Here is a 27,370-nt window from a genome sequence, read left to right as displayed (position 1 = left end):
ATCAACCCTGCACCTTTAATTAGCACGGTTGGCTATGTATGGTGTGAAAGAAGTTCAGCGTACATACCTCAGCTGGCAGCAGTTGCATAATCCAGACCATGCAAGGACAATCGGTAAGCCTTTTATTAACATCTTGCAATGACAGACCAATGTGCATTTAATATCCATTCCCAGAGGCACCATTATCATGACCAATACATCCCCCTAAAGACAGTATGAATATTACTGTCGTTTACATGCGTGTGTAGAGCTGAGGTTTTCGAGTGGAATCCGCCCCCATGCGGCTTCCCTCTGTGTGGAGGTATTCCGTTTGATCTTCTATTTTGGGGCTTGCAAGGTGGACAGGAGCTCCCCAGATTCCAGCAGTTCCTACAACAAAGCATCAAAAGAGGGGAAGAGTTAAGGGTCTGAGCACATGAAGAGCTTCATTAATATAGTAGTATGGCATAAGGGGGTAAAATTCAATATGTGAACGCACGACAGTTGGAGGGCCAGACTGATAGAGAAGTATGAAAATAGTCTACTCAAGTTGGAGCCAGTGTGTGTCCTATTCTTAATGCACTTAATTTAAACTGAATTTAGACTTCGGAAGCCTAGCAGCATGCAAGAGAGATTAGACAAAAAAACACACCTTAACAATGTCCAATCCTCCAACCAGCTCACCGCATGCATATAGCTGGGGATAGGTTGGCCAGTTTGAAAAAGTCTTCAGGCCCTGCCGAACCTGAACAGAAAATGTGGGACTGTTGGCATGGCCACTTGGGATACTGCTCCAAATGTGAAGAGTTCACAAAGTAACACAGTACTTTGTTGTTTAAAGTGTGTTCTTGCACATACCTCCTCATCTTGAAGTATATCGAAAGTTTCATACTTCACCCTGGACAAAAGAACATGTTTCAACAATGCTGATTCATAGAGACCAGTGTGGTAGTGTTGGCATTTGTATGTGCATTCCTCATTCTTTCGACTTACCCATTGTCATTGAGAATGTTCACAATACTCCGACTGAACCCACAGCGGGGTGTCTGTAACAGGCAGTGGAAATTTAGATTAAACTGTGGCCAGCCTGCTTTGAGTTTCAAAAGTATACACTGTATGCACTACATTCACTTACCTCTTTATTTCCTTTCATGAACAACATAACGGGGGCCTTGTTTATAAGAGATTTAAGCCTAGAAAAGAAACAAGTGTTAATGACCTGTCAGGAGTTGAGTCAAGCTTCGCTGCCGTTATTTTGTTCTGAATTGAAGACATTACCTGTCCTCTAAGCTTTCTTCCTTGGGGAACATCTTGTCCAACTCTCCAGTCTCTGCCAGCTCCTATGAAAACAGTACATTTATCCATAATGGAGGTTTTTGTGTTAGATCGCTGTAAATGTGTCATTAAACTCGCTACCATCCGACAGCCAATTTACTCTTCTTGGTTCTTTCGGTAAAGTCACGTAGAAGGGAAGTAATAAAAGAATAAAAATAAAACGTAAAATAATTTTCACGACGTTTCGGCCACAACGCAAGCAGCTGTCCTCAGGTGTTAGGGAGACAGCATCTCCCCGACAGACGGCTGCTTGCGTTGTGGCCGAAACGTTGTGAGAATTATTTTATTATGTTTTATTTTTATTATTTTATTACTTCCCTTCTACGTGACTTTACCGAAAGAACCAAGAAGATGAATCCCTGCAGTCACAAAAGCTTTAAATCGAAAGCCAATTTACTATTGTAATGAGAGAGCGCCATCTCAGGGACGACGTGGGATAACTGTGTAACGGGTCCCGGAGATACTTGTAGAGAGGTAACTTCTTTATTACAATCCAACACTCCAACTCTCCAACAGTCCAACTCTCCAACAGTCCAGATACTCTGTTACCGCCTAGGTACACAGCCTAGGTACACAGCCTAGATACTCTACTCTGGCTACGCTCTGGAACTCGCCCTCATAAGGTCGTAGAGTCGGGAGTTCCAGAGTCCCACCACTGGCTCTCACAACATCCCAGGGTCCTGAGATGGCTGGTCTTGGGACTTGGGTCTTGAGCTACAACTTGCCCCGATCGTCCAGGGAGCTCCCCTTTTATGCCTAGTCCCCAACGAGGGGTGGGGCCGTGTGCGCCCCCAGATATCCCACAGAGCACACACAGCCCCTCCGTTGGTGGCGCCATGCGGCTTAAGCGCCTGGGCCACCCGGGAACCCAACGCCTGGCGCCAAGAGGCTTAAGCGTCTGACCCGCCTGGGAACCCAGCGCCTGGCGCCAAGGGGCCCAAGCGCCTGGCCCGCCCAGGGTCCCAGAGCCCCCAGCAGCCCCTCCCTTCTTATGTCACTACAACTGCATAGTCACTGCTGGGTAACTAATATCCAATGAGAAGAAAGGGTTCCATCTGGGCCAAAGGTAACGGGCGGAGCTCGTGGGTATGTACGGGAACCATCGGGAAGGTTCCACGAGGAGGCATGGCTAGAGGCGGAGTTTAGCTCTGCCAAGGGCAATATAAGGTGAGGCAGTGAGAGGACTCGGGGTCGGTGTGGGAAGCCTGGAATCTGGACTGCATCAGCGCCTACCTCTACTCGCTACCGGCCACGTGGCGGCCTCTGCCAGCCAAGCCTTCTCTCCCTCCAGCGCGCCGCCAGCCAGCGGCGAGCGTGGAGAGATAGACGCGCCGCGATGGTGGAAGAGGGAGAGCGCACGTTACGGCAACAGAGAGAGGGAAGCCATCTGGAGAGAGGGTTCGTCGTGGAAGTGCTTTATTACACTACTATAATGAGTTGATGTCTGTGTCCCACACATGACGTCACTCCACATCGACCAGCGCCCCTCATTAATAATCATGAGCGGTTGACATCACTCCAAATGGAGAACCCACCGCCTCATTAATAATCATGAGCAGGTGACATCACTCCACATGGGGGGGGGGCAAGGAACCTCTTCCCCCCTCAGCGTCAACTTATAACCCTCACTACAAAAGCAGAACCCTCACATCACACGATTTCCATAACGCTATTGAGACATAGAAGTAAAAAGGACGTCATGATGAACAAGGGATAAGAACTTAAATGAAGTATCTGTGTCACCGCAGCCTTATAAATTGCACATGAATGGATGCAATTAATATCACGTCGCGGTCTGCTTTTCACTTGCAAGTATCAGATTTACTGCAATACACTCGTCCTTGGACAGGCAAAAGGCTTGTAAGGTTTGTCATGTAAATAAAACATGCCAATTTGTTACTAGTTCAGCACATCGGTGTGTTGGAGATAAACTCACAACATTTACCGTGTTGGGTGGTGGCAGGTTTAACGACAGTTATATTTACACAATCTAACCCAAAAACCTCGTATGGACAATATTAGTCACGAAAGCCTACGTGTTAATACATATTTAATTCATGGGACCTCCTTTGCCAGTACAAAAATATGATAATCAGTTTTCCCCTTTTTTTAAATCCTTTATATTAAGTTCGCTTGCTTGCTTGCTTACGACCGTGCAAATCTTTCGGTCGTTTTTTAACCCACTTCCCGTGATCCAATCGAGCTGACATTTTCCACACAGACTCGTTGTGCGTGACAATTAATGTTCGTGAAAAATGTTTTCCAAAATTGTACACTTTTTAGGACAAAAATATTATATTTAATTACCAATTGCTTAATGGTGCAATGCAATCATCTGACCCATAGGTGGCAGCCATCTCAAGCCAGAGGACGAGAGGACTCTAGCCGCCACGCATATAAAGGATTTATAGTGAAAAACTTTGTTTTTACAGGTTATACAGTACTTGTCTGGCAATAAAACAGGTGCCAGAAAAAAGGGGAAAACCTATTATATTTTGGTATTGGCAAAGGAGGTCCCATGATGTAGAGGCTCACCCCGAGCTCTCATTACTCTAATAGTGCATTGTCTTTGGGCTGTACGCCTTTTGGCATGATCTAACACCGTTTGAGACGAGGCTCAAAAGAAAGCTGTCTCTGGTGTGGACCAATCAGTTTCAAGGACAATGCATATATTATCAGAGTATGTTTTTTTTGCATTCTGACCACAAGCATTGTGGTTAATGCAGACATGATTCCTTGTAAAAGGTTTCAGTTTGCTGTTTTAACATCTTAACACCTGTTTTGTTGCCAGAAAAAAGGGGAAAACCTATTATCACATATTTACTTGCCATACAAATGCCTTATGACAATTCCAAAACTGGGTGAAACGGTCTCACATTTATCGGCTAGTTTACTTTGTCAGGCTGCACGTATTCCTACCACCAGTACTTTTATGTCTTGCCGGCACCTCTCGCCACTCCTCGTGTGAAATTAAGATCAAAATGTCACCATAGTCAAACACGTTGATGACATGACACTTCACAAACGCTATTATCTGTCAGATATAAAATCAGTCGTAATAGTCTCCCACCATCTGGTCTTATGTCTTCCCCTTGGTTACCAGACCACGTGGAGACCACTTCAATGTCTGTCTCAGGACTAATTCCCCCCCCCACCGTCCTGTCACCCCGTTCTGGATAAGTGCCAGCTTCAACATGTGGTCACCGTTAATGTGATTACCACCCACCCCTGGGCTCACCTTGATGATATCGAGACCTCCTATGAGATCTCCGTTCACGTACAGCTGGGGGTAGGTAGGCCAGTTGGAAAACTCCTTTAGGCCCTGTCGTACCGCCTCATCAGAGAGAATGTCAAAGCTGCTGAACTCTGCTCCGTGTTGGTTTAGTATTTCCACCATCTGCCGACTGAAACCTGCGTGCCCAGTGAACAGGAGACGGCTGTTGGCGGAATCTTTCTGGGAATAACTTTGTTCAAGGTGTGTGTGTGGCAGTGTAGTCGTTAGGGCACTGCACTATAAACCCGGTGACACTGAGTTTGTTTTCCTGCCATCTCTTGAGTTTAACGCAGCCCTAAAAAAGAGGACATAGCGCGTCGCGTTGTGTACACATCGGCACTGTGAAGCAAATAAGGCGGGCGTGGCGTTGGCCACCCGTGCCGGCATTTTAGATTCCGGCCAACAACACTCGCCCCAACAGTCTGTGAAAGTCTATACAGTATATATATAGGGGGGAGGTGTTGTCTGTGTGGGGGGCTGGCCCACTTACCACATCGCGGTTCCTTTGACGTGCCCTTTATAAACAGCATGCACGGCGCTGCACGGACCAGCGTGTGGAGGCGCTCCTTGAGATCGGCACTGGGCGCCTTTGACACGGCGGTGGTGGGAGCAGCGTGGGGGGGCGGCAGGGACGCGGCCAGCTGCTGGACTTTCCTCACCAGCTCCGGGGCGTGAGCTCCGTCCAGCCGCTCCACGGGCTGGCCGGCCTGCTCCCCCACACGAACACGACGCTTGCTACACGACGCCGTGCGAGTGGAGCAACCACGACAGCTGCGTGCCGTGCGAGTGCCCGCATTGTTACCTTGAAGAAGATGAAGGTGGGCACGGCGTTCACGTTGTGCTTGAGCGCTAGCTCCGGTACAGCCTCGGCCTCCAGCTACACGGGGGAGGGGGGGGGAGACGTGAGAAACACCGTGACCACTGCAGTTGCCGTTTAGTCAATGGAGGTTGCTTGGAGCGGATCGGCTGCGCGTCACCTTCACGAAGGAGACGGCCGGGTGCTCCGTGGCGAGCTCCTCCATCACGTCGTTCATCTGCGCGCACTGCGGGGCCCATGTTGCCCAGAAATGCACCACGATGTGGGGCCTGCGCCACGCGAAAGGGGGCAGAAGCTGCGTAAGACCGCCTCACAGGGGTAGAACGCCTCACCCCGGGGATGGCCACCGGCAGAGTTCGGGGCCTGTGTGTGAGGGCGCTTAGGGGGGTGGGTCGGGGTCCGTGTGCCCCACAGCTCTGCTTAGTGGCCTTATACTCCATGGTGAGCGGGACCTGAGGCCCGGCTTAGAGAATATCTAGGACCCTCTGTTTGAGGGTGTTTAAGGTTTAGGGTGATGGAGAGAGTTGGGGCGGCGGAGGGGGTTAGAAGGTTGCACTCACAGCCCCGACAGCAAAAGCTCCTGCAGATCCTGGGCCGAGACGGACCGCACGGACATGGCTGGTGGTGGCGGACACGCGGTCGTTGTTGCGCTACTGCTGCTGTGGCCGGCGGCGGCGGAAGAATCGCGTCGTGCGACGCCCAGACTCGACGTGGAGCGTACCTCGCCGACTGGGGTCACGGTACCGAGACGGACGGCGACGGTTTGAGAAACTCGATCGGAGCCTTCGGCCGTGTGCCGACGCTGGGCTCCTCCCAACGGCTGTGGGGCCCCACCCCCCCACCCCCCCCACCCCCCCCACCCCCCCCACCCCCCCCACGCCCCCCACGCCCCCCACGCCCCCCACGCCCCCCACGCCCCCCACGCCCCCCACGCCCCCCACGCCCCCCACGCCCCCCACGCCCCCCACGCCCCCCACGCCCCCCACGCCCCCCACGCCCCCCACGCCCCCCCACCCCCCACGCCCCCCCACCCCCCACGCCCCCCCACCCCCCACGCCCCCCCACCCCCCACGCCCCCCCACCCCCCACGCCCCCCCACACCCCACGCCCCCCCACACCCCACGCCACCCCACACCCCACGCCACCCCACGCCCCCCCACACCCCACGCCCCCCCACACCCCACGCCCCCCCACACCCCCCCGCGCCCCCACGCCCCCCCCACACCCCACGCCCCCCCCACACCCCACGCCCCCCCCACACCTCACGCCGCCGCCAGGCGGAGCCGTCGAGCGCCTCCTCGGGGTCCTGTCGCAGCCCTGCGCGCTCACGGCTCTGCGATGCTCGACCTCACGTCGCTCATAGCAGTCCTACGTAGTCTGACAACCCCTTGCCCTTATTACAGGCCAATTCAGACATTATTGGCCACCCCGTGCCCTTATAAATCTCAACGTTCATCCTACAACGTCCCATCACAAGGGAGAAACACAAATTTAGTTTGTTTTGCCCGTATTGAAAAACGGATGTGCGCCGTATGGACTCGAACACTCAATTTCCATGGACAACAATACGTGGTAAACCGTGTGGGTTGATAGGTATGAAACACCGGTGCAGTAGCGTGGTTTTATTTACCAAAGACCCCCCCCCATAGCCTGAATAGACTTTGGGCAAGTGCTGTTAGCGAGTAGCGCCTGTGAAGAGCCGGCACGCACACCACACGAGGGGGCGGATGGCCTGCACCACGCCTGGCCGCCTTTGTCTCTCTAAGCGGCGATCACAAGCGGAGTTTGACTTCAATATTGGGGGGTGCAGGGGCTCTCTTTGTCCTTCACATTAGGAATCACGGGTGCATAAAATAAATGTTTTACCTTAATGGTAAACTACTACAAAAATACTTTGGATCTTTCGGTAAAGTCACGTAGATAGAAAAAAAAAATTTCACCCGAGGACGATTGCTTGTGTTGCGATCGAAACGTCGTGATTTTTTAATTATTTTTCTATCTACGTGACTTTACCGAAAGACCCAAAGAGTATTAATTCCTGCAGTCACGAAAGCTTTAAGACAAGATTTACTTAAAAATAATTAAGGTGTCAAGTTTGGGAGGAGCGTTGCCTACCCATGGTGGCGATGTCTGCACACCAGGTATTCATTTGAGGCCTATTCGACCTACGGGAGGTCCGGAACTGGTTCAGATAATGATCACTGGTGTTGACCGCGAGTGGGAATCGAACTCGGATCGCCGGGTTCGTAGCGCAGCGCGCTAACCGCTACCACTCCTGCTCCCCCCATGTTTGACAACACACACACACGTTGAGAAGCGATTGAACTATTGAATAGATCGGAAGTTAACATTTTAAATGTTTAGAATTTTCCAGCGTAGTTGGTATATTTGTAATGTTTTCATTTAAATATTTCACCTGTATCATTTCTGACGGTGGATCATCTCATGTGCACGTGTCCCATCATTTCCACGCGACGTAGCTCGGTCATTTTAACCACCTCTATTGGAGGCCAATCAGTTGCAGAACAGCACCCTCCTCTTGCTTATACACCAAATGATTACAGAACTTTATTTGGAAAAAGATTTATTTTTATAACATCAATAAAAAGCGTATGTAAAAATCAAATAACCAAACCAAGTTCTTGACAATATCCCATGTCCTCTACACACGAATTGTCAGTTTGTGTTGCAACTGTCGTGTGAAAGGCCATATGCTGGCATCTGTTGTTCAGGACTCATTGGGCAATCCAAAGAGCTTGACGGTTCCAGCATCTCGACTGTTGTCATATTTCCCATCTTTGTCATCACAAGCGAAAGCCAGCAGAGGTCGCTTCGGATGCCAAGCTACCGTGAATGTGGGAGAGTCACAGTGCACCTCCCATAACTTTTCACCTGTAGGCACACATTGCACAGTGTTGTCAGCCTATGCCGAAGATCCCACCAATGTCTGTGTAGATGTCGTGTCTGACAGACCAAGTGCAGAGCCTGTTAGTAATGAAGATAATGCAGAAGCTCCTGCGATTGTGCATTTGTGGGCTTCATAATTTCCCAAGCCATTCTACCAGAGGTCGCAACCGGGTATCCGATACCCATACCTTACCCGATACCCGGCTACCCGTACCCGGCCGGGTACGGGTAGCCGTTTGTGACCCTGGTGCGGCCGGGTACGGGTAGGCCGTGAGTCACTGGTGAGTAACCGTTTGTCACTCATTTCGGGTAGGGTACGGGTAGGGTACGGGTACCCATTTGCGACCCTGGTGCGGCCGGGTACGGGTAAGGAATCAAAACCTGTTTGCGACCTCTGCATTCTACTCTTTCCCAGGCTCAGAGATGGCTGTTGCATTACAGTGGTAACAAGTTATAAAAATATTTATGAACTGAGCAACATAAGTACCAGTGTCCACGTCTGCGATATCAATGAAGTGATCCTCGGAAGCAGAGGCCAACATCTTTCCATCGTGGCTGAAGCTGAGTGTCCGTACCGGCCAGTCCAGCCTGGAAATCAGCAGCAACAAGTCAACATGAGACGGAGAAGATGGTGCCAACAGCTGATGTAGGAACATCCATATATTAATAATAGTCACTTGCATCACATCTCATCCGAAACATTTGGAAGGGCACCCCCCCAGTGGCAGCTGTCCGTGGGTACAAGGTGACTCAACACCAGGCCTGCAATTGGGCATTAGTCTCAGTAGCAAGTGATTATTGCTGTGTGCGAGCAATTTGCGCGTAATTTATAGAATGGACGATGACGCCAGCACACAATGTCACGTTTGTTTTGAATGTCATCTGATTTTTAATGTCAACTGTGTGCGAACAGACGGCACATATTTTACGGCCAATACATCCGCAGTAATAACCAGGGTGGCCTATTGGATGCGAACCAAGAACCTGTGCAATAATGGGCGAATACACTAGCACTGGGTCATATTACATCCCCCCCCGCCTGCTTCATGCACTCACTCTGCACTGTCAAAAAAACTGGTTTATGGGGACAGATGAGTAATATTGTTTGCATGTTTATACTGGTAAGAACCTCCTGGTTACACCAGCCCACAGGGGATTATTGTGTCCGTCGTGCAGGGAGGGGCTGGGTGGGGGGTGGGGAGGGGCTGGTCACCCCGTGGTGCCCTTATAAAACTCAACGTTTAACCTACTCACAACGGCTTGTGCCCGCCCTCACAGTAGGGCATATTTGCGGAAGACACCACGCCACTGTTGACCCTGGCCATTGACCAAGCAACCCAACGTTCCTACCAGCTCCCTCCGCAGGAATGTTTTTGTGACTTCTGTTCTCCACAAAGACGCCGTTATTTTGTGCGACATTAGTTCATTCTCACCTGGAGAGGCAGCGAACACAGGTTAGCTCATTGGCATCCCACAGGCTCACCAGTGCATCCGCACTGCCTGTTGCGAAGTACTTTCCTGTCGGGTCAAACTTGATGCAGATGCAGTTGGAAGGGTGGGCATTAATTGATTGGATGGGTTTCAGTTCAGGGTAGCTGGCAATAAAAAAGGACATTAGAAGGCATTTTTACAGGAAACATCATGCTGTGTGCAAACCATGTTATTTGCGTAAATCAGAATAGACCTCACCTCATTATGCTAATACAGCCATTGCCGTTGGTGAGAAAAAAGAGATCATTGTCATTGTTCCAAGAAATTTCATTGACTTCAAACTTAAATTGCTCTTCAGCTTTTGTCTTGTAATTCTTGGCATCGATAAAAGTTACAACATCTTCCTTATTACCGACAGCAATTGTCTGACCATCTGGACTCCAGCAAATGTTTATATTTTCTCCTGAAACAAAAAGGCCCACACATTAGTACAAAAACATATACCCATTCAAAACTTGACCAAACATCCCAAAGCAATATATACCAGAATAAAAAAAAACTTTTGGGACTCCGTGATCATACCCTGAATAACGACGTTGTTATTTTACACAACAGTGTACTGACTGCTCACAGAATACACTTGTTCCACCCGCTCTATTTGAACCTCCCATGTGTACCACATGGCTCTTTGTAAATGAAGATATACTGGTTATACATTTTCTTTTTCTTGTACTTTTAAATCATGCAATTCCCTCCTTGTGTATATTTTAAAAGGATAATGGCCGATGATTGAATACTAATGATGGGAGTGGCAGCTGATAGAACGAAAACAGAGATGAGCTCGGCAAAACACAACTGTGCATGTGGTATGATGATGTAAAAGCCAACGTAAGTGCAGGAGAGGAGTGGACGTGTGCCTCACCTTTGGTGTTGACAGTCGCCGCACACTTGTTACTGCGCACGTCCCAGATTCGCACCGTCTTGTCTCCGGAGGCTGTGACGAACAGCTCTGGGTTGAGAGGGTGCCAGCACAGCTGGTCCACGCTGTCTCCGTGCCCACGGTAATTATTCTCCTTCACCTGTACAACAGCAGCGTGCATTTGCACAGAAAAATCGCAGCCAAAACTCGCCTCCACTTGTGATGCCAGATCGTCCTCAACCTGGTTATTTCTTTAAACCAGGTGAGAATTCAACAAGAGACCTGGCGAATTTCTTGGAAAAGTTATGTCGGTCAGAAAAATCATGAACGCAAGAACAAAATAAAGTACCGATTTAAAGCTTTCGTGACTGCAGGGATTCGTCTTCTTGGTTCTTTCGGTAAAGTCACGTAGAAGGGAAATAATACAAATAACACGTAATAAAATACAATTCTCACGACGTTTCGGCCACAACGCAAGCAGCCGTCCTCAGGTGAAGAACAGGTCTGTCGGAAAGACAGCATCTGAATGAGCACCACCAACTTGGCAGCGTATATTTAAGCTGGGTTGGAGGGGGAAGGGCGCCTTGACAAAGGAATTTGCATATCAAGAGGAATTTAGCATATTTATGGGAAATGCAGGTATGGGATTAGTCACTACTTGTGGAATGCGTAGGAGGTGGGGGGGGTTCAAAGTCATATTATGCCCGTGCATTATGTAGGATTAGCAGCATCAAAGGGAGGGAGTAGGGTTAGCAGTAATAAAGGGAAGGAATTTTAATAGTAAGGAGCTGCAGCAGCTAAACCACCACGTAAAAAACCTAAAATATAAACGACATCAGTATCATCAATATACTAAATATACTCTCCAATAAGCTGAGCTACTAACAGTAAGTCATACATTACAATTCTATGTCGCAAAAAATATAATATGCCTCCAGCTAAACTTTTATCTCTTACATCACACGGGTCTACCCCGTACTATATACTGCCATAGACAAACCCAACATTAAATTATATACTGCATTACTATACACCACCCTATGCCTTAGACTATACATTGTAATATTACACTATGTATTATTCTACCCACCCTACTGTATACCACACTGCTGTATATTCACTATACAATTACAATACTATATATTACCTTATACATTATATTAAACATTAAACTTTTATACTATTTATTATTATACAATCTGCTATACACTATACCATTGACCATCGCGTGAAAGGTACTAAGAGGAAGCAACGAAATATGTCAATGGGAGAGTGGTGGTAGGAGACTTGCAGTGGAGCAAAGACTCCATTCCCTGTGGAGAATAAAAGATATATAGTCAATGCCAGTGAGTGGACTGTGGTCTGAAAGTCACCGTAAACGTGAACACAATCAGTTAAGATCCGAAATGGTTTATTACGTCCTCCCAATGATTGCTGAGCCAGAATCCATCTTCTCGGTTGAAATTGTCTCTGTGTTTGTATATGTGGATCGCCTCATGAACGAATCTCTCATGGTAGCCAGATGGCTTGCAGAGAACCTCTGTCTTGGAGAAGTCAATGTCATGTGAGCCCACTGAATTATAACAGTGATCTGCCACGGCTGAGGTGTTTGTCCTACCGTGTTTCAGGTCTGCTTTATGTTCACGGATGCGGTCCGAGACATGTCGTTTTGTTTCTCCAATGTAACTGCTACCACAGAGGCAACTTAGTTTGTAGACGCCAGGGTACTGTATGTCTGGAACCACATATTTTACAGATGGGACCAGATTACGGATTTTATGTACTGTGTTGAATCGGACCTGGATCTTGTGTTTAATCAGGATTTTGGAGATCTTTTTTGTGACCCCAGCAATGTAGGGTAAGGTGATGGTTTTGAATGGCTCAACAGGATCCTTCTTGATGGCTGGAGTGATGGCTTTGCGGATTAGTAACCAATAGCATTAAGAGCTTGACGTACGTGCTTGAGTTCACTGGCAATGTGTTCCTGGTCGGAGATGCATTGGGCTCTATGGTGTAGAGTCTTGATGAGGGAATTCTTCTGGGATGGATGGTGGTGGGAATCTGGTTTTAGGTAAGCATCCGTATGGATGGCTTTCCTGTAGACAGAGTGGCTCATTGAACCATCAGGTCTCCTTTTAATTAGGACATCCAAAAAGGGTAGCTTTCCATCTTTTTCGACTTCCATGGTGAATCTGATGGCTGGGTGTATGGAATTTATGTGGTCGATGAATTGGTCTAGAGCAGGCCGGCCATGTGGCCAGATGACAAAAATGTCATCTACGTACCTCTTCCATAAGGTTGGGCGTAGAGTGGCAGTCTGGATGGCGTCAGTCTCAAATTTCTCCATGAAAACGTTGGCTACAACCGGAGATAGGGGGGAGCCCATTGGGGTGCCCTCAGTTTGTTTGTAGAAAGTTCCATTCCAGGTGAAGTATGTATTGGTTAAGCAGTGTCTCACCAGGGGGGTACCTCAGTATTCAGTCCTTGATGAACCAAGTCTTCAATGATTGTGATGGTGTCAGGTACAGGAACTTTGGTGAATAAGGAAACCACATCAAAACTGACAAGCAGGTCGTCTGGGGACAGGGAAATTCCCTTGATTGTCGATACCAAGTCAGTAGAGTTTAGTACCGCAGAGGTGATTTTTCCAGTGAAAGGCCGCAGGATTTCAGACAAAAAACGAGCCAGTTTGTAGGTGGGGGAGTTGATAGTAGTTGTATAGTGAATATACAGCAGCGTGGTATACAGTAGGGTGGGTAGAATAATACATAGTGTAATATTACAATGTATAGTCTAAGGTGGTGTATAGTAATGCAGTATATAATTTAATGTTGGATTTGTCTATGGCATTATATAGTACGGGGTAGACCCATGTGATGTAAGAAAAAAAAGTTTAGCTGGAGGCATATTATATTTTTTGCGACATATTATTTCCCTTCTACGTGACTTTACCGAAAGAACCAAGAAGAAAAATAAAGTACAGCAACAAAGCAAACCGGAGCAAACCATCTCCTTTTTACAGCCCTAAGCCAGTTTGGGAATGCCACATTCCTATGGTTGGGACATCTCTCCATAGGACAACCACCGTTGATTTCCCATTCCTGCGCTATATACTATATATATTTTTTCACTTGTTTACCCAGGAAAGACTCATTAAGTCTCAAGACTTTTTCAGGGGGGGTCCTGGCAAGTTTTCGCAGTAGGGAGGTGATGTCATATGTACGGGCGCCACGGTGGCGAGATTTTAGCTACCTCGCTTGGTACCTAGGAGGTCGTGGGTTCGATTCCGACCCTGACGCCTGCTGTATATTTGGAGTCTGCATGTCTCTCCCCGTGGTCGCGTTGATTTTACTCCGTGTCCTTCATTGAGCTATCATTTGTGGCCAGGTCGCTTCTGAAAAAGAGCTACGTAGCTCAGTGGGACTAACCTGGTGAAATGACAAGTTTTAAGTTTCAAAATGTAAAAAATATGTATCACGTGCCGGGTCATAGTCTGAACTCACCAGGCAGTATACACTATACAGCAGTCGGTCAGACTGTGCAGGCAGTAATGGTCATGAAGAATGAATGAATCAAGGTAGCTGTCATGCACATAAGCCTACACTGGGCTTGACGCTATGGCCAACAAGTATACCTCTTAGCTCAGTGGGCCTTACCTGGTAAAAAAAGTATTACTTTAATATCCCGGTATAATTTGCAGGTAAATTTTAAGCACTGGCATGTTTAGCCAACACCAGTGACTTTATTTTTATTTTAGCTTTGGGAAGATTTCGGAGAACACAGAGGAACCCCATGTAGAGCAATGGGAGAACATACAGAACCAGTATATTTTATACTGGAAAAATCCGATGAGCTATAAAGCTCCTTTTCAGACGCCCAGTAGGGGCGGGTCACAACGTTATAACAATACAAACACACGTCAGGAGTGCTAAATATAGAAAAAGGTAAAAAAAATAACTTAAAAATACTGTATAAACACCACACTGTACGGCCCCCCGAGTCAGGAATCGAACCGCGGCCTTTGCTGTGAGGACGAAGTGTGACCACTGCGTGACGGCCCTGCAGAGGCAGAGAGAGAGGGTACCATGCGGTCCTTGTCAAGCAGGAAGACGCTCGCGGTTTTGTCGAAGGAGCCGGACGCGAGACGCCTCCCGTCACAGCTCCACGCTACGGAGTGAACCTTGGCCCCGTGCGCGGTGAACTCCTTCACGCGGCTGTGAGCCCTGAAGTGCTGCTCCATGGCATGGGGCTCCGGCATAGCAAAGAGGGTTGTGGAGCGGGAGAGAGGGGATGGAGCAGGAGAGAGGAGGGCGTGGAGAGGGTGAAGCAGGAGATAAAGCGTGCGGCGGGGATGGAGCGGGAGAGAGATGATGGAGAGCGTGGAGCGGGAGAGAAGGGGTGGAGCGGGAGAGAGTTGATGGAGAGCGTGGAGCGGGAGAGAAGGGGTGGGGAGAGGGGGTGGTGAGGAGAGAGCGGGGAGCGCTGTGCCCCACTCACGAACTCGACGCAGCCGGTTTGGGAACGCGCACCGAGGACGTCACGCACGAGGTGTCCAATCGCAGGCGACGTAGTTACCCGCGTGACGTCACCCGGAATCGTGGCCAATCGCAAGGGCCGGGCTCAGTGGGCTCTGGGAGGCGACAATGGAGGCGGCGGGGCTCGACTACTCCGTGCACGAGGCGTGGACCGACGCCACGAACGTCTACCTGGTGGCGGCGCTCGCCAGCGTGGGGCTCCTGGTGTACGCGCGCCGGTGAGTCGGGTCTCGCCGTCGCAAGGGTGGGGGAGGCTACCTGCTCGTACGCGTGGAGCTCTCGGTGTGTTTTGTTTTGGTGGGTGGGGCCTCGGGTTGCCACCTTCACCATTGGAGACTAAACCCGGACATATGGCTGCCTTCGTAGGGCTATCAACACTACGTTAAACTGTATTGGCGTTTAGTTCCGGAACATATTTCCACATGCAAGACTACAACAGGAAACGGCAATACACTTCAACACAATACCGGCACCACTGCTCGGTAAATTAATTTTTTTCCATCCAAACAAATCCCCACCGGGACAGGTGGCAACTCGCGGTGGCGGAGCTTCTTGTGTGCGCACCGCGCCGGTGAGTGCAGCCTCACGGTGGAGCTATATCAATGGACCCCGTATGCGTGTTGGTGAGTGGACTCCCATGCTGCTACAGCTCTTTGGTGATGGACGCATTGGCCTCTTGGTGGACGCATCCCGGAGCCAAACTTTTGACCCTTAAGTCTCTTGTACAGCAAAGCAGCTTCAAGCCTTCCTGAATTAATTCAGACATGGAGAGTACGCAACCAAGCATTATGAAATTGGCAGGTAGAAGGCTCATAATTCAGTAAGACATCACTTTAATTTAAAACACGCTTCCTAATGATTGATGGTAGGTCTAGCTTTAGCCACAACAAACCATGCAACTACTTAAAGACCAATTTTTTTAAATTTGCATTTGTCACAAGTTCTGGAAAATGTTCATACGTGAACAGCCTGTCTCATAGAACAATGCCTCGTGAAAACTCGGCAGAGTAAGATTTCAGGCCGGGTCACTGCACTGCAACAGCCACCCACTGCACCAGTTATAAAACTATAAACAACAAAAAAACCCGTTATTTTACCAGGTTAGGCGCCCTGAACTGTAGGTCTTTTTCAGAAGCGACTTGGCCACAAATGATAGCTAAACAATGTGGTTTATCAAGTGGTCATTTAAAGCAGCCGATATTCTAAACGCATGTTGCTAAATCTTGAGGGAAAAACTGGAGGACCCAGACAAAAATCTATGCAATCAAGGGGAAGACGGAACATGGAAACTCTAAATATACAGCAGGCGTCAGGGTCGAACCCGCGAACTCCTGCATACCATGCGAGGGAGTTAACATCTCGCCACCGCTACGCCCCATATGGCTCATATGGCTTCTGAAAAATAAGCTGCTCATCCATTAGTGTCAATAAATACTTTCAATTACATTGTTTCACCAGGTTTGACTTCAAAACTAGGATCGTCAAATTTGCAAGTTCTATGGCTCTCGACTCTGGGCTGTGGTCTGAAGACAGAGGGCTCCAGATTATATTTGAGCAAGCAAATGTGAATTCCAAGGTTGTAGCTTGTGGTGACCTCATGAAAGTGAGCAGTTGTGAAAATTGTGCCGAGTGCTGTAGCCTGCTAGAGGGCTAGACTTTGGGATTCAGATGTTTCGAAAAGTTGAGTTTTGGAAAGCACAAATCGCTAACTTGGGAGACATTTGTTTTGTGTATGTGTTGAGGCCGCTGGCCCGCGAGGCCTCTCTCTGCTGGGCGCCGGCCGCAGGGGGTCCGCCGTCTCCCGATCCCTCGCTCGTGTGTGAACAGCTGCTGCCGCCGCTGTGCTCATCGCTCGAGGGAGAAGGGCTTCCGCCCGCCGGCTCTCCTCCCGGGGTCGCACCCCCGCGAGTCCGCGAGAGGGGCATGGCTCGTCGCCGGCTCACTGCCGCCTGAAAACACTCCGTTGCCTCTCCGCCAATCAAACGCGACGCCTCCCCTCACACAACCCCGCGCAGCAATCAAACGCCTTGAACGGGGGGTCAGGGGTCGGAGGGCGAATGACGCTGCTCGCGTCCGCGTTGCCGATTGGGGGTTTTCGTTACTGGTGGTATAAAAGGCTGTGGGACGGGCGTTCGCAAGGGGAGTTAGTCCACACGCAGTGCGGGGGTCCGCAGCAGCAAGATGAAGCACACACCCATGGAGCACCGACCACACACGCTGTGAGCGTACATACACACAGCACCACGCGCTTCCACCCGCTCGTCGAAACCACACGAGGCTGTGATTATTTATTAACGATTTATTACTGGCCGACTGTGAGCCACTGTTGAGTCAGTAGGAATCGGCAAGGCAGGCTTACACTGTTTCCCGATGGTCTGTACCCGATTTATCTAGTTCGATAGGATCTAAGCTGCTTTGGCTTTTAGACTAAATCTCAATACTCTCTTTCCCTCTTACTCACAGTTCGATGCGTACGGCGCTCCGGCGGGCCCGTCCTCTGCACACCTCAACTCGTCGCACGGACGTTCCAGTGGCTGAACTGGAGAGCTTCCCTATTGCTGACTTTAGGAGCAAGAGAGCTTTCCCCTTTCTGCGTCCCCCTTTTATTCTTTACCCACATCAAAGAAAAGCCGTCGCTGATCCGAGGGCCTTCTCGGCCAATCAGATTGCTCGTCTTGCGCCGCAGCATTCGGCGCTCTCATTGCCGTCCACGTCCCGGTTTCCATATCAAAGGGACCGCCGCTGGCTGTTGCGCTGGCGGCACAAGCACATTCGCCCTGCCAATCAGACGCCCACCCTGGTTTCCCGCCGTTCGTGGCTCCGCTCCCCTACCTGCCTGCCGATTCGTGTGTGGGGGTGTGTGTGTTAACCACGGTGGCTGGGTAGTCCCGCCGTGACCATGTGATCTCAACCCAAGTCACAGCGCTGCGGTGCGAGTTAGCATCGGGGGAGATCGCCCAATTCCCTGGCCGCAGGAAACCGTGAAGATTATCCCTATGAGAGGGCTTCTGGGTGAAAACCTGTTGGCCAGGTGACCTCCCCTCGGAGCTCTATGGGGGGGAAATGTATGAGGGTGTGTTTATGTGGGGGGTGGTGAGGGGGAAGTAGTGTCGGCTCCGTCGCTTGGTGGTGGCGAGGTCGTAGATGGGGCACCCGCAGAGCGGCTTCGCGGCGGCGGCATCACATATGTGATGTAGACATTTAATTTCAAAAGGTGTCATGTGTTCAAACGTCCCTTCCCTGTGAGTGGGTGTTGGCAGTGGAATGGCAATGTACGTTAGCAGCACATCGCATAATGGATCTTTCCCACGTATGAGGAGGCAGGACACGAGCACACTTGATGTCAAAGTGATTTCCTGCTCAAAATGAGCATTGAGGCATTGATCATCTGTTTACAGCCCTGGGTTCATGGTGGAAATTTAACATTTCATGGTAGAGATGAGTCACCCCATATGACAACTACTGTTGCCCCACAAAGTGGTATATATTTTATCAATCCCGGAGTGATGATAAGCCCACTCAACTCTAAACCAGGATTTTAACTCGAAAACCTTCTGATTATGAGCCGTGGACTCCAATGAGTTATCAGGTGGGATATGAGCACACTACTTTTTGCCTTGAAGGATTTAACTGCAGAAATTAACACATTGGATAAATGGGCTTTTTATACATTGCGTGTTGTGCAGCGCAGCAATGCAAACATTTTCTTGGTTCTTTCGGTAAAGTCACGTAGAAGGGAAGTAATAAAATAAAATAAAAAAATAAAATGTATTATATAAAAAATATTCTTATTTTATTACTTCCCTTCTACGTGACTTTACCGAAAGAACCAAGAAGATGAATCCCTGCAGTCACGAAAGCTTTAAATCGAAATGCAAACATTGTTAACGTTTTTACAGCAATCGGCGCAAAATTCAGAGGATATTTGGAGTGCCCCCAAGTGCTGACCGTGGACAAGAGGATGCCTTCCTCAGTGACCTCCAGACGGTGCGACTCAGACAGCAGCTCGAGATGTACTACATGTGTAAGTGGCCTGATCCCTACACCTAGATTGTGACCGTTGGACATTTTCCGGTAAGGCTTTCAACACTTTGAGAAAGCAGCTCGCACATTCATCGTAGAGTGGTTAGGGTTTCATTTACATTGCTGACAACTAACTCGAACGAAAAAGGGCCACATAGTTCTTATTAAATTTGTGCACAAGTCGGTCTTTTTACATGTGTAGAGAGTCCACCAGAGGAAGATCGAGAGTCGACACTTTTCTTTATTTTGCGCGAGCTCACGCCGCACGCGTCCACCCAACTCCGACTCCCTCCAAAAAGTGCCCCGATCGCCCCGCCTCTGTCTGGGCGCTCCCTCTGTCTCTCGCCCCACCTTCTCTCTCCTTTTCCTCGTGATGTCATCCTAACACGAACCTAGTATTTCTATCCCCGGATATCGTAAGTACACATGTAAGCAAATTAGTTGGATTCAACATGTGTAATAATTTGCCATTGCTTTAAAATACTAAAATCTTGGGCAGAGCATTGTACACCAAATTGGCCATGTGTATCCTGGTGGCATGTTGTGGATGTTAGTCAGTGTATTAATAAAATCATGCTTATCATATGTAATGCTGATGCTGCAGAGACCCATGTCCTCACAGCAATTACGGTACCATGTGTAAAATCTAACAGGATTTTTTTCCCACATTAATTCAAAACTTTGGAATGCACTTCCACAATTATTGCAATAATTTGACAATTGGCTTACATTCATCACCAAACTGAACATTAATTTGGTGGCTCAGCTGTAGTGCAGACAACTTGCAGTCTGAAGGTTGCAATTTAAAATCCTAGTTGGAGGTTAATTCAGCCCATCATCTTTGTGGGGAAGTCAACAGTGATTATCCTTTGGAGAAAATTACCCCCACTATAGGAATACACACTTACCTCTGCTCATTTGAGATAACTTTTTACTATTTAACATTTGGTGATGATGGATGTTGCAGCAGCAGTTATTAAATGTTATACACAAGTTGGAGAGGCACGTAGTCTTTTAATATTCTACTGGACAATACATATAAGACATTATCGCACCGTTATCAGTAATGTAATAGTTTTTTTAATCTCGGTTCATGTTATGGAACATTGCATGCTCCGTATAATTTTGAGGCGTTGTGCATTGTTGATCATTACCTACTATAATCACCCAGAAATGTCTGTGTCCCACGTGTGACGTCACTCCACATGAGGTCCCCCCCCCGCTCATTAATATTCATGAGTGGGTGCATTTTTACACTAACGCAGGTCGAGGTGAATTAAATCATTTATTACGCAAAGTCACTTCAAATTTGACATTTCTTTACAGAAAGTGACGGTAAAAAAGAAATCTACGCAGCACAGTGCGACATCCATACGTGACGTCACTGCAAAAGAGCCCCCCCCCTTCATTAATATTCATGCCCGCGTGGAAATTTACACTAATGCACAAAGTCGCGCACTCCACATGCCGCACCCCTCCCCTCATTAATAACCATGAGGGTGACGTCACTCCACATGCCGCACCCCTCCCCAATAACCATTAGCAGATGACGTCACTCCACATGGGGCAACCCCCTCATTAATAATCATGAGCTGCACAATTTTTCTATTGAATATTTCAGATTTACTGCAATGTACACCTGTCCTTGGATGGGCAAAAAAGCTAGTTTCGTTATAAAATGCACTTTTTAAATAATTGACAAGGGGAAATGGGCATTTATGTTACTGAACGTCATGGGCAATTGATATGCTATTTGTAGATTTACAAGTTCATTGCATATGTTATTCACCTCTAATGAGTTGAGCGTGTGATTTTTTTTTTACAGGTAAACTTGTTTCTTACCATAAATGGGTTCTGTGAAATGATAAGGCAGTGTCGGTTTTATAAACTATTAATCCAAACTGTATAACTGGGAAACCATGTAATAATATTTAAATATTCCTTTTCAGCAAGGAAACATGAACAGCGACAACAGCAGCTGGGAATTAAACCGGACTCTGTACAACTACAGCTTGAATGAGGCCCTGAACACAAAATGGTGAAGACCGTGCACTTGCTTTTTCTCTATTCAGAATGATGCAAGGGAGATTGTCAATGTTGATTTAGCATCATGGAACCGTGCATGGAAAGTGAATTATAACCGAAAACTCTCACATCATATATTTCCTAAATATGGATGCGTAACTTAACAAAACCAAGTCCACTTTTCCCATTTGGGCTGCACCTTGAGAATTCTCTCAAGCTTTCGCAATGCACTGTTCATTGCGGGCATTGTTTGTTACATGTTAAACACGAGCCCCAAGACCAGTTCGAATGAACTGAAAACCATTTACCTTCATGTTTGATAAATGAATGGTTATGTTTAAAAGTGCAGTAGTAATATATTTTCCTTGCCTATAAACCATTTTTTAAGTATGTACAATTACATCAATGTACAAAATGTTGCACTATGTAGTTATCAGCGACATTGCATGAAAAATTTTGGCAGTTTTAATGAAAGTGAAAACAATACATTGCTTTAGAATCTCATTAAAATTTCTGGTCTAGTAATTCCAGTATCCAATACTGTATCTTGGATTTAATACTTGTTGTGTCTGGTCTATGTTGGCAATAGATATATTCTTGCGCACTTTGCGTCTGTTTAACGATTTTTTTGTATACATGTGTAATAAAGGTCGTTGAGGCGACTTCTGGAATCCGTCTTTTATTAAACTTGTATTACAGCTTTCCTTCACGCTGCTAACAAGCAGCGTGAGAGGGACCCCCTTCCTCTGTTCGTTCCTGTTCTGACCACGTGTCGTTCGTCTCCACCCCTATTTAATACCCGGGTCACGTGGTACGTTTCCACCAATCCTGGTTAGCCTCCATGGAATATTCCAGGCTCCCTCGTAAGCTCCCGGGACCACGCCCCTGACTCATCTCCCCATTGGCTGTGGCCAAAGCCAGCAGAACCAATCCTCTACTTACAGCTGTCACCTTTCCATTACGTCAGGGCCACGCCCCTAGGCTTTCCCCCATTGGCTATAGACCAGGACCGGCAGAGCCAATCATCATTACGAGTTGTGATACGTCAGTGAGCCGGATATATCCTCACATTACACATGTTCTATTCTGCTTGTATTGTGCTGATTACAGGTCAATAAATGACATCAAACGTTAAATCCTGCACTGCATTTAATTTAATGTATATGTAATAAAAGACTCCGTCAGGCACTGCTGGTCTCCGTTGGTCTTTTATTTAGTTTCTTTCTCCGCACCCCGCTGGTCCTGTCCGCGGACCAGCGTCGTCTCGCGCGCGCCCCGCACGCGCTCCCTCGTCAGCTCCTCCACGCTTCCTCACACCCCGCTGGTCCTGACAAGGGACCAGCGTCTCCTCGCGCGCGCCCATGCACGCTACTCCGTTAGCTCCTCCACTCCCGCACTCCGCACACCGCTGGCCGACGGCGTGCTGAAGGTCCTTCGGCCACGTGGCCAATGGCGCGGATCTCCTCTCACCACCCAACCTGGCTCAGCCTCTTAACTCCCGCAACTGACCCAGATCTCTTCCGGGCTCCCACTTATATCCTCTCCCCCCACGTGACCCTGACTCCTCCCCTTCCGGATCGTCAGATCTGGCCTTCCCATACTGCCCTGCTGGCTCCACCCCCATTCACCTCGCTTCCCATTGGAGCCTAGGTGAACGGCGGCCCCTCCCACACGCCCCCCATACCGGGCTCCGCCCCCAATACCCCGGGCCGTGTGATTGGGCCAGAGCCCAGCAGCAAACCCCATTTACGCTCGCATTACATATGTTGGGGCTACTGCCCCCCGATTCCTCTCTGTGAGACATAACTCTCGGCTGGCCCCTGAGCCACTTTGTCCATTCAAACACCCTCCGCGTGCCTTCCCTCACACAGCCCCGCGCAGCAATCACACGCTCTGAACGGGGGGGGTCAGGGGTCGGAGGGCGAATGACGTTGCACCCGCGCGGCCACCGCGAGCGCGTGATAACGCTCGTTTAAAGGGGCCGTGGAACAGGTGTTTACGGTCGGTGTGAGCCCTCACACAGCACAAGTCTCCACGGCGACAGAACGGGGCGTGCACCCGTGGAAACACCGACCACCCACGTTATGAGCGCACACATACAGCACCACGCGCTTTCACCCGCTCGTCCAAACCACACGAGGCTGCGATGGGTTATTAATGATTTATTATCGGCCGACTGTGATTCACTGTTGGGGCAGTATGGATCGGCAAGGCAGGCCTCCACTATCGCCCAAGGGTCTGTACCCGATTTATCTAATTTGATAGGCTCTAAGCCAGGGGTCTCAAACTCAAATTACCTGGGGGCCGCTGGAGGCAGTATCTGGGTGAGGCTGGGCCGCATCAGGTATTCCACAAAAAAAACTTTGCTAAAAAAATCCAAACTTCTCAAATGTCATTACTAACAGTTATTTAACTTCAATGGGTTCTTCTGAACATGAATAGAATATTGAAGAACATGAACGGTTCTTCTGAACATGGCTTCTCTTGCCTACTTCTTGCTGCCAGAGACCTGGCAGCGCTTCCTCTCACATAGCTGAGCCACATTTGGCTTGAGGGAGGAAGCAGTTGAGACCCTCAGTATGGCTTGAAGATGATCATCAGTAAGTCTGGACCTGTACTTGGACTTATTGAAGTTCAAGGTGGAGAAGAGCTTTTCACACAAATATGTGCTCCCAAAAAGGCACATGGTCCGCTTGAACATTCTGGAAAGCTCAGGGAAGCTGGGGTTCAATTCTCGCAAAAATTGCCCAAGCTTGTCTTCTTTTCCACTCACCTCCCTGAACTTGGCTTTGAGGTCAGAGTTGCACTGCAGGTCAATGAGCTCCATTTGAAGCACAGGAGGGGCATCTTGCACATCAAAGGAGAAGGGATCCGCAAAAGTTTGAAAAGTGGCTCTGTGCGTCTTGAAGTCTGCAAATCTGTGATCAAATTCCTCCTGTAGCCTCAAAATGGCATCAACATACTTCTCACCACTGAATGGTGTGCCTGCATTCAGGAGTGCCTTGCATGCTGGGAAATGGCAAAGGTTTGTCTGAGAGAGCTGGGCTTTCCATAGCACAAGTTTTGTGGAGAATGCTCTCACGTTGTCATAGGCAGCACTGACGAGCTGCCCCTGGCCTTGTAACTTCTTGTTCAGTACATTCAGCTCATGCGTGATGTCAACAAGAAAAGCTAAGTACATGAGCCATTTGGGATCACTTAGCACAGGAACAGCCACCCCATCCTTCTCCATGAAGGCTTTCACTTATGCTCTCAACTCAAAACATCTCTTCAAGACGTTTCCCCTGCTGAGCCAACGTACCTCGGTGAAGTAGAGCACATCCTCATATTCTGACTCCATTTCCTCTAAAAAAGTACGGAACATCCGGTGCTTTAAGCCCCTGGATCTGATTTGGTTGATGCATTTCACAACAACAGACATTGTCAAACTTCAGGCATTTGCTGCAAAGGGCCTGATGATGGATGATGCAGTGCAGAGCAATGGCCTCCTCCACACCCTCCTCTTCTAGTTTTCTTTGAACAATTGCCACCAGTCCATTTTTCCTCCCTGTCATTGATGGCGCTCCGTCGGTTGTTATTCTAACAAACTGCTTCCATGGCAAACCGGCATTCACAATGGCATAACACAGCTGGCAAAATATCTCCTGAGCGGTGGTGTGGCCATGCATTGGAATTACTGTGAGCAACTCCTCCATCACTTCAAAATTGTCATCAACACCACGGACATATATTGTGAGCTGGGCAGTGTCAGTGATGTCTGAACTCTCGTCAAGAGCGACTGAGTATCCATTGAAAAATTTGGCTTTCTCACACAGTTGATCATAAATGTCACTTGACAGGTCAGAAATGCGCTCTGCCACGGTCTTAGCAGAAAGGCTGATGTTGCTAAACTGACCTTTCTTTTCCGGACAGACTATACTTGCAGCCTGTAAGATGCACGTTTTGATAAACTCGCCTTCTGTGAATGGCTTTCCTGCCTTAGCAATCATCTCACTAACCACGTAGCTTACTTCGACTGCTGCATTATTCTCTTTGGTTGCTTTCTTGAAGACATTTTGTTGCCTCAGTAGACATATTTTAAGATTGGCAACCGGTTGGCTCTCTCATCTCCCTGGTATTTTGCATACTCCTCAGCATGTCTAGTTGAGTAATGACGTTTGAGGTTGTATTCCTTGTGCACCGCAACTTTTTCTGTACAAATAAGACACGTAGGGGTGCTCATGTGCTCAACAAAGAAATATTGCATCTCCCACTTTTCCTGAATTTGTCTGTGCTCGTCACCAACCTTTCTCTTCACTGCAGGCTTTGAAAAAGACATGATTGGGGCTGTGTGACAAGATATATATATTCATTCCACTTGCTGTCGCTCACGCAATAAAGTTTCAGTCAAGTGTTTAGCCAACCAGCGACGCACGGAGACGTAATTTCCGCAAATGCACGTCATTTCCGCTTTTTCCGGTAACAACAGGTGCGTAGATTATGGGGGGGGGGGGGGGGGGTAATGCGTTCCCATCAGATTTCGTCCCCACACCCCAGTCACAGGCAGACACAGCTGTAGCGGCTGCTACTATACACGCTTCTCTGTTCAAAGTACGGGGATCTGAGCCGGGATGAGCTGTGGATCTGCGCTTTGACGCGCTCCGGTGCGCGCACAGTGGAGAGCCGAAAGAGGGAGAGGAGAGGACTATATGAGGCAGCGTCATTGTGTGACCACGGGGTTCAAATGCTGCTGGTCACTGTCGGGGCTTTCGCTGCCTTCAGTCACATCATCACATTTTTCTATACATTTTTGTGCTTACTTTGTGCCGGCGTGTTGGCTTGCCTGCGTTCCGGGACTTGTTTGAGCAGATCCGGTACCTCTCGTATCGAAAAAAATATGAATATTAAAAAAAGCTTTTTAAGAAATGATTAAAATAAAATATAACAATATAATGTAATCACTAGAAAATTACGGAGCCCCTGTTGACATCGGTGGATGAATTACTAATTTGTGGCCACGCAATAACAAGATAACAGGACCCTGTGGGGTGGGCTGGTAGGACCGAACAATTGAATGGCTATAATAAAATGAAATGGCAAAAAATGGCCGCCAATAAGTGGATGCCCCATGGTCCCGCCCTCCACCCGCGTAACCCCGCCCCGGCCACCCGTGGCCCCGCCCCATCTTGGTGTCCCCGCCCCCAGCTCGTTGCCCCGCCCCTTACCGCCGTAACCCCGCCCCAACCCCGCGTAGCCCCGCCCTCCACCTCGTGCCCACGCCCCCTGCCGCCGTTGCCCCGCCCAGCCCCGCCCCCTGCCGCTGTAGCCCCGCCCAATACACCCCGAGCGGGGGAGAGATTCCCAGGCCTGGCTCGGCTGGAGAGCCACCGACGAGGGGGGGGGGGGTAGGGAGTTGTTTTTAATGTAAAAGCTTTAAATTTAAATGTTTCTATTAAAAAAACATCAGGGAATGTAACATTGTTAAACATTAACACCCTTTCACACACACGGGAAAACTATACGAAGGGAGAGCTTGAGGCCTAGGTCTAGGCTTTAGGCCTAGCTGTAGGCCTTAGGCTGCCGTGAGTTAATTGTTAATATAAATGTTTTAATTATTTATGTAAAAGCTTTAAATGTAAATGTTGCTATTAAAAAAACATCAGGGAATGTAACATTGTTAAACATTAACTCCCTTTCACACACGCGGGGGTACGATACGAAGGGAGAGTTTCAGGCCTAGGTCTCGGTTTTTGTAGGGTCATGCCAAGTTTTTTCAGTAGGGGGCGATGTTGCTACACGGACGGACGGACAAACGGACGGACGATATAATCTATTGGTGGCTGATCCACTTCGTTCCTACCAATATAATCTATTGGTGGCTGGTCCACTTCGTTCCTACCAGTATAATCTAATAAGTTATATATAAAGCTTTCTTAACAACAGCATCACAATTTCATAAAATAATAACAAATGCAGACTTCTAAGATGAACCAAAATAATTATGCACATCGTCATGTACAGTCTGTGGCTCGGTGCGTAAATGTCACTACCAGAGGATGAGGGAATTTAAATCATTAAAATTCATCCACACATATCAGGTGTAAATAATAATGTAAAACAGCCCAGACTGTAAAATGTAGATATTA

At 48.5% G+C, this 27,370-nt stretch overlaps 3 protein-coding genes and 1 long non-coding RNA gene across 5 annotated transcripts; 1 reads left to right on the top strand and 3 right to left on the bottom strand.

Moving 5' to 3' along the window:
- Window positions 1-109: 109 nt before the first annotated feature.
- GLRX3 (glutaredoxin 3) lies at window positions 110-6,244 on the bottom strand. Of its 2 annotated transcripts, XM_078599066.1 has the most exons (11): window positions 5,966-6,235; window positions 5,566-5,674; window positions 5,391-5,465; window positions 5,079-5,295; window positions 4,553-4,725; window positions 1,258-1,319; window positions 1,115-1,172; window positions 973-1,025; window positions 838-877; window positions 632-724; window positions 110-369 (listed from the first exon to the last, which is right to left on the bottom strand). In XM_078599066.1, exons 1-11 carry the CDS (start codon window positions 6,019-6,021, stop codon window positions 319-321), a joined length of 987 nt encoding a protein of 328 aa, XP_078455192.1. In that variant the 5' UTR covers window positions 6,022-6,235; the 3' UTR covers window positions 110-318. The 2 variants fall into 2 exon arrangements, with proteins under 2 accessions (XP_078455192.1, XP_078455191.1); XM_078599065.1 differs by lacking the exon at window positions 632-724 and having other exon boundaries at window positions 5,966-6,244.
- Window positions 6,245-7,972: 1,728 nt separating this feature from the next.
- On the bottom strand, window positions 7,973-15,199 carry THOC3 (THO complex subunit 3). The gene is made up of 6 exons (XM_078599059.1): window positions 14,747-15,199; window positions 10,666-10,822; window positions 10,002-10,206; window positions 9,746-9,907; window positions 8,800-8,900; window positions 7,973-8,297 (listed from the first exon to the last, which is right to left on the bottom strand). The coding sequence occupies exons 1-6, from the start codon at window positions 14,918-14,920 to the stop codon at window positions 8,134-8,136; spliced, it is 963 nt and encodes a 320-aa protein (XP_078455185.1). The 5' UTR covers window positions 14,921-15,199; the 3' UTR covers window positions 7,973-8,133.
- A 61-nt stretch (window positions 15,200-15,260) lies between these two features.
- On the top strand, window positions 15,261-21,907 carry SMIM19 (small integral membrane protein 19). Its single transcript, XM_078599061.1, has 3 exons — window positions 15,261-15,415; window positions 19,097-19,221; window positions 21,170-21,907. The coding sequence occupies exons 1-3, from the start codon at window positions 15,306-15,308 to the stop codon at window positions 21,238-21,240; spliced, it is 306 nt and encodes a 101-aa protein (XP_078455187.1). The 5' UTR covers window positions 15,261-15,305; the 3' UTR covers window positions 21,241-21,907.
- On the bottom strand, window positions 21,313-26,346 carry LOC144721453 (uncharacterized). The gene is made up of 2 exons (XR_013585912.1): window positions 26,045-26,346; window positions 21,313-25,436 (listed from the first exon to the last, which is right to left on the bottom strand). It is a non-coding gene; the product is annotated as an uncharacterized LOC144721453 (long non-coding RNA).
- Window positions 26,347-27,370: the final 1,024 nt, after the last annotated feature.

This window comes from Lampetra planeri, chromosome 12 (assembly GCF_965212315.1).
Source record: "Lampetra planeri chromosome 12, kcLamPlan1.2.h2, whole genome shotgun sequence".
In the NCBI taxonomy this organism is placed as follows: domain Eukaryota; kingdom Metazoa; phylum Chordata; class Hyperoartia; order Petromyzontiformes; family Petromyzontidae; genus Lampetra; species Lampetra planeri.
This window is presented reverse-complemented; position numbering and strand designations above follow the sequence as displayed.